Here is a 10,286-nt window from a genome sequence, read left to right as displayed (position 1 = left end):
TACATACATACATACTGTATATATAAGAGAATAAACCTAACAAAAGCCATGGTCATTTATCTACCTAAAAAAGAACAAAAAAATAAACACATGAAATTACTTATTTCTAAATATAAACCACTGACACGGTGCTGCTATTTTCTAGCGCAACATTGTTATCAGTTAGAAGCTCATATTTCGAAGATATCAAACCATCAATCAATAAACCAAAATCCTATCTCTGATGACCTTGCGATTCCTTCCCCCAGAGCAGACTGATAAATGAGGTACAGATTGTAGGAGTTTAAAAATCAAATCTAAGTAATCAATGTACGCATCCAATTGTGTTATAAGCCTCCACAGGAGAACGATGTAAATAAAGTAGTCTGTAAAGCTGACTTGGCAGCTCCACAAATCTGAGAAAATTCATACCATCTATGAGAAATCCCTTCGCATCTGACTCGCAATGAAAACGTAGACTGAAAAATGAAATGGTTTATGAAAGATGACATGTTCTTCGGGGATACTATCAAAGAAAGAAACTGAATATCAAATTTATACAATGCCTTTCTCCCTGCTCAAATTGTTTCTCAAAAATTGAGGAAAGACCACATGGCTCTATCACAATGCCAGAGATGATGACGCCTTTACCAATGGTCTACAGTAATATATGAAAAATGTATTATTACAGACACCCCCCAATTCACGAGAACATTCAGAAAATGGTATACCTTCAAAGGGATATTACTTTTTTTCCATCAAAATCGACCATGTTTTAACTGAATGCAATATTCTGTTGTAAGCCATCATCTGACATCAAGCATTCTTGTTTCTCTCTCTCTCTTTTTTTTACAATGACAACATTGTTGAAAAATATGTGATCCCAAAGGAATCTTTCTTTGAAACAGAATGGCTTTATGTAACAAACCACAAAGCAGCACACCAACAAAAACAGGTCTGAATTCCAACACTGTGCTTTTTTAAGCATCTTCTTGATATTTTTGACATTTTCATAACACTTTTTACCTCAAAATTGTGTATTTTACAGTCACAAATTCAACAAACAAGCATATGAATCTATCGTTCATACTTACAAACGCTGAAATACTTGATTGCTGTTTTCCCACCAAAATGATGTCACTTCCTGGAAAACGTATTTTTTAAAAGGGATTGCATGCTAGCTAAAAAAAAGTAATAAAAACAATAATATAAATTAAAATAAAATTATATATATCTTCATATTTAATAATATAATTAATATATATTTTATTTTAATTTATAATATTATTTTTATTATTATTTATTTGGCTAGTATGCAATCGCGTTGGTTATAATTTTATATAATATATATTTTATTTATATTATATTATATTTTAACAATAATGTTTTTAACATTCGTGACAAATAAATAAATTAAACGGTTTATTGTATAGGATGAAAACTATTTTTTTATCTTTAAAAATGATCATTTGGACTATTTTATTGGTATGCAATGGGTCAATAATACCATATTCATGGAGAAGATATAAAATGTAAATGTGCTGTACATGGGGAATAACTCATTTCTTTCATGTTGTCCAATGTTGAATACTGAGCTAAGGCAAACTTCACTTTCAATTCTCTGACGCTAAACCACGCCCAAGGTAATGACGCACCACCACAGCGACCATAGACGCCTGAGAGGGGCGTGACTTTCGCTTCAAATCACCACCTATAGCGGAACTTGCAAGTCAGCTGATAATGTTGTAGGAACGCACGGGTTAGAATGTACATAGGAAATCAGTTTTGTGTGTTTTTGAGCATTTTTCTCTATATCAGTGGTTGTTTAGGGGAGAATTACGATATAGATGATAGTCTCGGATTAGGACAAACGTTTGATGGCATTGGTGGATTAAGCGGTGGTGGGGTGAGTTCACAGTACTGCGCTTCCTTTTTCGCAGTTTCTAAAGTGCTTAGTTGGTAAAACTGTTTACAGAAAATGTTTAAAAATACAATGTGTTATATACTTGTTTTCCACAGGCGACATCGCGTTTACTTGTCAATTATGAGGAGCCATATCAGAGTCAGATACTAGACTACCTGTTTAAGGTCTGTTGGAAAAGAATGTGGTCAGACTACAATTTCTGAAATACTATTTTCTATAGTTTCTTTATAGACTATATGCATGTAAATGTGTATTTAACAGCCAAAATTTGGAGCCTCCTTACAAATCCTAAAGGTTGAAATCGGAGGTGATGCTCAGACTACAGGTAAACTCTGCTATTGAGGAAAAGTTGGTTTTATATTCGCACATTCGAACTTTCTAGTTAATAACAAACTTGTTATTATAAGAATTCTTTGCACGTTTTTAATAGGAAAACAAGTTATCAGCCAAAGACTATCAAAGTACAACATTGTTCACAGTCAATTAAATAATTAATTCTTACTTGCATGCTCTGACCAGCAGCGTGGTAAAGACAGGCCCATAGCCAGTCTGATGAAAATGGTGGTTCTTTTTTTTTAGCAAAAAGTTAAACTTTTTGCTGTTATTTGCCTCATTTTCTATTTATAGATGATATTTAAATACTGACTATTTAGTGACATTTTAAGACCTATTTTTAGCTGGATTTGCTTACCAGATGATCATCATAACCACACTTTTTTATGTTGCAAAAATATTTCCTAAAGATTTAGAGTAATGAATAATGAATAAATACTTATTTTTAAAATACAAATTTATTACATCATATAACATCATTAAGAAAAAAACATGGGTCTGTAAATGTTTTTAAATTAAAAACTGTAGCCTGTTGTCATTTATTAGGCAAAGAACAAACTGGCCAGCACATTTAACTTTCCTAGGTCATAATTTGGCCATTTAAATAATAAAAATGAAACTCATATTAATAATGTAGAGCTTCACAAATTTTCTTGACTCTCTTTTAAAAAGGTTACATTTGAAAATTCACAGATAACAACAATAGACGGATTAGTATTTAAATTAATTTTAATATGGGCCATTTTTGTGGCAGAATAATTGTTTATTTAACAACAATACAGTAGGTTAGTAGTAAAGAATGACTTTATATTAACTCAGATTGAATGTTTTCTTGCACAGCCGGATGTCGGACTCATGAAAAATAATAGTTTGCATTGGCCAAAACTGATTAATTGCAGTCACACTAGAGATAACCAACAGAGGATTCTGCTTGGTCTTAACTTTATGCTTTTTTTTTATTTTTATTTTTTTTATACAATTTATGATGGCATAGCCAAATAGGACAAATGAGCTCATGTATGCAACAAAAACTTTGTCAGTGAGGGGTGGGTCTTTCAAACCACGTGAACCCCCCTGGCTACAGGCCTGCAAGACCATGTCTCAAGTTGCCACTGCTCAGATAGTAACAAATGTGGGAAAATAAAACCAATTTTGCCTCAGTACCTGCTTCTTTTAAAACCTGTGAACAGCGAATGGTTGTTTACTGTACATTTATCAGATGACCTATGTAATGATTCACAGATGGAACTGAGCCCTCACACATGCACTATGAAGATGATGAGAATTATTTTAGAGGGTATGAATGGTGGCTAATGGTGGAAGCCAAGAAGAGGAATCCAAACATCACCCTCATAGGTTAAAACAAATATTATTAATTGTTAGTTTTTAAAACAAATAAAGTACTAATCCTTCGTTTCTAATTGTGATATTTATATTTTAGCTTTAATGATTTGTCTATCGACAGGTCTACCATGGGCCTTTCCAGGTTGGGTTGGAAATGGTAAAAACTGGCCTTATGATTTCCCTGATATCACTGCGTCTTATGTGGTGGCGTGGATTCATGGAGCTAAGAAGTACCATGACCTGGATATTGACTATATCGGGGTAAATGCATCCCAATATATTTGATTCATTTTATTTTATTCATTACTGTGGCCATATTTATTACTTTGAATATGTATTTTTGTTTATGCAGATATGGAATGAAAAGAGCTTTAATGTGAAATACATAAAGGTAAGTAAAATTGAACATGTCACTCATTTATTTATTTAGTTTATTATTTAATGTAAATGTTGACTTTCTAAGCTCTTTTTCAGTTTATCCCCTCAAAATGAAGTAGTTCAGTAATAGTTAGCCTATGTTATATGATATTGAACAACTATGCTAATATAATCTTGAACATAATATAAAGTCACTTTCAACAGAGAATGTAGAACATCTGTTGTGCACTCAAACAAATTGAGTTTAGCTGCCAAAGCAGTACATTTCATTTTAAAATAAACTAGAAAATAACTAATTGATAATATAATTATTAACTCTTACTGACCACAAAGATAAGAAGGTGGAATGATATTTGTTTTATTGTTTACAAATTCTTTCAATTCTTTGCCTTTCCACTTTGTTTGCTAGCTTTTGCGATACTTACTGGATAAAAGGGGTCTGGAAAAAGTTAAAATCATTGCCAGTGATGACCTCTGGGAGCCAATCACCTCTGCTGTATTTGCTGACAAAGAATTATATGATGCTATTGAAGTCTTGGGGTATGTAGATTTATTTAGAAATCCTCCAGAATAGCTTTTTTGGTATTATCTTGAACATTGTGTAAGCATTTGTTTTATATGTCAAAGAACAAGAAGTTCTAATATGTCACATTCATATGAGATTTTCACATAAAATTCAGCATACATTTCAGAGACAACATAAGAAGTTGTTTTTTTGTTTTGTTGCAAACACATTTTAAGAGTAGTAATGTAATGTGGTAACCTTGATGTTGGAATCATTTGGCTTGCAGGGTACATTACCCAGGCACAAAAACTGTGCCTCGTGCCCTGAAGACTGGCAAGAAACTGTGGTCCTCTGAAGACTACAGTACCTTCAATGACAATGTTGGCGGAGGTTGCTGGGCCCGAATTCTCAACCAGAACTATGTCAATGGCAAAATGACAGCGTATGACGACTTTTTATTTGATTTGACTCATTTGGCATTTTCCTTTTAATAAGGAAGAGCTACCATGCATTAATTTCAGAGATAAAAAGCTATTTCAATCTATGAAAGCTTGTTTCTTCCACTGATTAAAAAAGGGTCATGGAAACCTTCTCAGAATTCAGACTTTTTAGTGTAATATGAACTCATAGTTGCTAGTTATAAAGGAGAAAATACATACTCTTAATTGCAAGAAAAAGGTCAGAATTACGTTAAAACTCACAATTCTGACTTTTCTACTGCTAATTCTGACTTTTATCTTCAGAATTGAGACATAAACCTGCAATTCTGACTTTTCTAATCACAATGAATGATTTTAATCAGATTTGTGAGAGATAAACTTGCTATTGAGAAGTAAAAGTCCAATTCTAAAGGGAGAAAAGACAAATACAAATGCAAGTTTAAAAAATCTCAAATAGACATATGTTAGTTTATGTTGTGGAATTCTGAGGGGATTCTTTTTTTTCTCGGTGGTTTAATTTAGTTTTAATCTGAAAATGAACAAAATGAATGCATACACTTGTGTTTGCTTTTAGGACCATATCCTGGAACCTTGTTGCAAGTTATTATGAGAACCTTCCCTTTGGAAGAGATGGAATAATGACTGCAAATGAGCCGTGGAGTGGAAATTATGTTGTTGAGTCCCCTGTTTGGACAACAGGTAATGTATTCAAATGTATTATACATAGTCATGAATATTATATGCTTAGTGTAAGGTCATGTTTGATACAACTAACAAAGTATTTAATTCATGAAACCCTATAAGCCCACACTACCCAGTTTACTGAGCCTGGCTGGACATACCTGCAGACAGTAGGACACTTCACTCATGGTGGGAGTTACGTTGCACTGACTGATCAGAGAGGAAATCTCTCAATAATCACTGAAACTATGGTGAGGCTTTTAAAGTTGATATTTAAAATTGGCATAACATACACTTCCGTCTTAAAACTTTAAACTTAGAGTTTAAACTGTAATATTACAAAGTATTATTACAATTTAGTGTGTGTGTATATGTGCATATGTTTCATATATTTGCTGAATAGAAATATACATTTAGTTCAGTAAAATCTTAATGAGCCCAAAATATTGGATAATATGGTATACTGTACATGCTCTTCCTTATAGTCTATATGTTTGTGTGGGTATACATATATTTTCTTTCCTTTTTAGACCCATGACCACTCTGTGTGTATCCGACCTCCTCTGCGTCCCTATAATGTCACAGTCCAGAATGTAACATTCAATCTGAAAGGAACTTTTGTAAGTGATATTTATTATTTTTTTATTGGTTTACAATGGATAAAATGACTATAGAATATAATATAGAACAACTTTTTTTTTTTTTTTATACCAGGCTTTCATCAGCCAGCTGGATGTGTGGCACTCAAAGTTTGATTTCAAGACAGATAAGACGGTCCTCTTCCAAAAACTTGACCCTGTTAAAGTAAGTACTGTAAACTGTATGTGCAAAATCAATAAATTAAAAAGAATTAGGACAAAGTAAGAGAATACTTTTGGTTTCTTAAAAAAAAGGCTCTGTATAAATAATTATTTACTGTACTTGTGTTTTTATGAGTTATTTGTAATATCGTAATATATTTCTGTGTGAATGCTGCAGGTAATAGGTGGGTCTTTCAGCATAGAGCTTGATGTTGATGAAATATATACATTTACTACTATAACCAATGGTCAGAGAGGGACTTACCCTGATCCTCCACCTTCTGCTCCATTTCCTAAATCATACAGGGATGATTTTAATGTCTGTAAGTGGCTTCAATATAATAGTTTTTCTCATTTGATAATGGTTCCAGTATTTTTCAGTGTACCAACTTGAACTTTGTATTTTGTCCAGCTGGAAATTTCTCAGAAGCTCCGAACTTTGCAGATCAGACAGGGGTTTTTGAATACTTCACTAACCTTACAGATCCTGGACCTCATGTTTTTACTCTGCGTCAGGTGGTCACTCAGCGTCCCATCACATGGGCTGCAGATGCTGATCAGACAATAAGTGTCATTGGTGATTATGCGTGGTAAGTGCAGAAGGGTCCATTAGGCTTTTAAAACTTTTGTTACGATTCGTTATGTAAACTAACTTCAAAAGTCAGTCTGTTAAAAAAAAAAAAATTATTCTGAAAGAATGAATGATGCTTATACACATGAAGCACAATAACTATGAAGACAACAGTAAATGTAGTTTATAAATATTTAAAGTCAATGACTTGCCTATCTGGGCGAAGCAGTGGCGCAGTAGGTAGTGGTGTCGCCTTACAGCAAGAAGTTCGCTGGTTCGAGCCTCGGCTCAGTTGGCGTTTCTGTGTGGAGTTTGTACCTGTGTTCGCGTGGGTTTCCTCCGGGTGCTCCGGTTTCCCCCACAGTCCAAAGACATGCGGTACAGGTGAATTTGGTAGGGTAAATTGTCCATAGTGTATGAGTGTGTGTGTGTGAATGTGTGTGGATGTTTCCCAGAGTTGGGTTGTGGCTGGAAGGGCATCCGCTGCATAAAAACTTGCTGGATAAGTCAGCGGTATATTCTTCTGTGGCGACCCTGGATTAATAAAGGAACTAAGCCGACAAGAAAATGAATGAACGAATAAATGACTAGCCTATCTAGAAAATAATTGGTTACACCATGGGAAATATTAATAAAAAGATGGATATTATGCAATCCAGGTTAGCAAATTGAATTTTAAAAATAAAAGTACAGGAATTAGGATCCTGGTGGAATGCTGGGGAAAATAGTTTGTGTTGTTTTTATTTTACCACACTGTCTGTGCTCACTATATTTGTTTTATTCGATTTATACATTTGTTTTGCTAGATTACACAAGCTGAATGGACTATATGTACAGCTAGTGTTTTTCAGCCAATGATGAACTTCCGGTGAAAGCTTTGTGACTATTTTCTATTTCACAAGGTTCCTTTTACAGCATCATTGTTGTAATTTAATTCAAATACTATCAGTTAAATAGACTTAAGCATCCATTTGGGTTGTTAAAGTGTAAAAAGGGACAAAAGACAGTTTAAATGTAGGCACCATCATTAGCAGCAGGCTAGCACAGAAATTCACCAGGGTAAAATTAATTTCCATATTTTAAAGACATGGTGTGGAAAAATGTATTTCAATGCAGTGTTTCTTATTTGGTCTGATACTGATTTTATATCTCATCTCAGCCAGACAGTGTGGATGGTTGTGTTGTTGTTGTTTTTTTTATTTATTTTTTTTTTTTAAGAAATCAGATCTTAAACGCGGCGATTTTTGTATGGGATGACAACCGGAAGCTCTGGGGCTGGCTGACTGAAATTAAAAGTCTGTGAATGCGGAAGAACTGTTCATTTGTCAGTAACCAGGGTGAAGCACTTCTGGTAAATTGTATACCATTACAAAATCAGCGTTTTAAAGGTCAGTTTTCTTTAAAAATCAGTGATCTTCACTGTCTGATTGATACAATATAAAATGGGCCTCCAATTATACAAGAAGCACTGCATTAAATTACATTTTCCCTGCCATGTCTTTAAAATATGAAAATTTATTTTACTTCAGTATAGTCAATGGAGCTTCAGCGCTAGCCTGCTAATCCTGACGGGCTTGTGCGTGTACTTGTTACCGGCTTTTCAACTCGTTTTACGCTTGAGCAACTAAATGAATGCCAAAGTCTATTTAATTGATCATATTGTAATTACATTACAACATCGATGCAGTAAAAGGAACTGCATAAAATGGAAAAGTCGCATTAACTGTTCACCGGAAATTTATTACTATAGGAGGAAACACTAGCTCTGCATTTAACCTATTGACTAGCCAGATACACTAGGGACATCTTGTGGTTACATATTGGTAATGCAGAATGAAGTATAAATATGAAGAATTAATTTAAATAAACTGTTTTATTGTTTTTATGTGTAGAAGCAAATCTCTTTATATTTAAAGTTACTGTGCCTGGTGTAAACGGGCTTTAGTACTGACATTAGACATACATTGATTAGTTTAAGTGAGGAAAAAAATAATAATTTACTCACCATCCATGATGTACTGTTTTGTTGGTCTTTAAGTAGAACCTTAAAAATCTTTAGCTGAAATTGTAGACCTTGGTGGTCAAAAAAATGGCACTTTGAAAGTAAACACATACGGGCAGAATAAAATGAATATCAGTCTTTTGAAGCAAAATGATCAGTGTATGAAAGAAATTGAACATTACTTACTACACTTTTAATACACAGTCTAAGCAAACGGTCCTTTAGTGTTTGCTTCCTTTTGCAGTGTACATGTGTGAGGAATATTGTCTTTTTTACTAGTGTGTTAAAGAATTGATGGCTTTAACAGGCATGACGTAATGGTGTCGTGTGACGTCTACATGGAGGCTGTCCAGACCGGTGGAGTATTCATTGCTGCTCGAGTGGACAGAGGTGGAGGTGTCATCCGAAGTACAAGAGGAGTCTTTTTCTGGGTGTATGCTGATGGCACCTACAAAATCACCAATGATCTCCGTAAGCAGCTGAATAATAAGTGCATATTTATTTCACTCTATTGTAAGTTTGACTAGGTCAAGGTAAAAAATACCATGTTTCATTTACAGGTGGATTGGCGGTCCTTGCCAAAGGTTCGGCTGGAACTAGAGCACGTACATGGTACACATTGACCCTTAGAGTCCAGGTTTGTTAAATTATGTATAAATGCTTCTAAACATAATTTATTGCTGAGTTTTCCCTCAACTTTTAAGTCTTATCTGTTGTGTTTGTCACATTTTGCCACACTGTCAGATTTGCACTTTTGCAGAAGGCCGCTGATCTGTCATTTATTCTGCGTTTTCAGGGAAACTATGCCTCAGCAGATCTCAATGGCTATTCTCTGTGGAAGAATGCAGTGCTCTTGAACCCTCTGCATGGATGGGTGGCCATAGGCACTAGTTCTTTTCAACTTGCACAGTTTGATAATTTTGTCATAGAAGCAGAATAACACCCCATATTGTATTTATATTCATTGCTTTTTCAGTGTGTAAACAAGCAGACTGAAAACAAGCATCTTCAGGACTGTGAGAATAATGTGATTTTATGAAGAAATTAATTTATTAAGGATATGCTGCTATGTGCCTTAAAATTGAGAACTATGTAATAATAAAATTAAAAGTATGATGTACATTTACTTTTTCTTTGTTGAAAATCAAATACTGATACTAATTAAATCACCTCAATCTTTTACATTCTCGTGCTTGATTTAGACTTCTGTTTTTTTTTTTGTAATTATTATTTGTATGTGCTGAGCTTCAAGAATGAATATTGTTTCACTATGCACTTACAATGTAATATCTGTTTAATGTGTTATTGCTAGACTTTTGTTTTGGACGG

The 10,286-nt window shown here is 34.0% G+C and overlaps 1 protein-coding gene and 1 long non-coding RNA gene across 2 annotated transcripts in view; one reads left to right on the top strand and one right to left on the bottom strand.

Annotated features, from left to right (window-relative positions):
* Positions 1 to 1,115, bottom strand: part of LOC141378549 (uncharacterized) — a 239,466-nt gene extending 238,351 nt beyond the window's left edge. Inside the window, exon 1 of the long non-coding RNA XR_015513292.1 lies at positions 1,074 to 1,115. This is a non-coding gene — a long non-coding RNA (uncharacterized LOC141378549). The remainder of the gene's footprint in view (positions 1 to 1,073) is intronic.
* A 594-nt stretch (positions 1,116 to 1,709) lies between these two features.
* On the top strand, positions 1,710 to 10,154 carry galcb (galactosylceramidase b). Its single transcript, NM_213111.2, has 17 exons — positions 1,710 to 1,885; positions 1,999 to 2,067; positions 2,165 to 2,228; positions 3,479 to 3,592; positions 3,702 to 3,841; positions 3,933 to 3,971; positions 4,368 to 4,498; positions 4,750 to 4,905; positions 5,478 to 5,602; positions 5,708 to 5,835; positions 6,115 to 6,204; positions 6,299 to 6,388; positions 6,563 to 6,707; positions 6,797 to 6,974; positions 9,265 to 9,428; positions 9,518 to 9,594; positions 9,754 to 10,154. Exons 1-17 carry the CDS (start codon positions 1,745 to 1,747, stop codon positions 9,895 to 9,897), a joined length of 1,995 nt encoding a protein of 664 aa, NP_998276.2. The 5' UTR covers positions 1,710 to 1,744; the 3' UTR covers positions 9,898 to 10,154.
* The last annotated feature ends 132 nt before the right edge of the window (positions 10,155 to 10,286 follow it).

The sequence above is a fragment of the Danio rerio genome, chromosome 17 (genome assembly GCF_052040795.2).
Source record: "Danio rerio strain M-AB ecotype USA chromosome 17, GRCz13ab, whole genome shotgun sequence".
NCBI lineage: Eukaryota > Metazoa > Chordata > Actinopteri > Cypriniformes > Danionidae > Danio > Danio rerio.
Note: the sequence above shows the minus strand (reverse complement) of the source record. Positions and strands in the feature narration are given on the sequence as shown.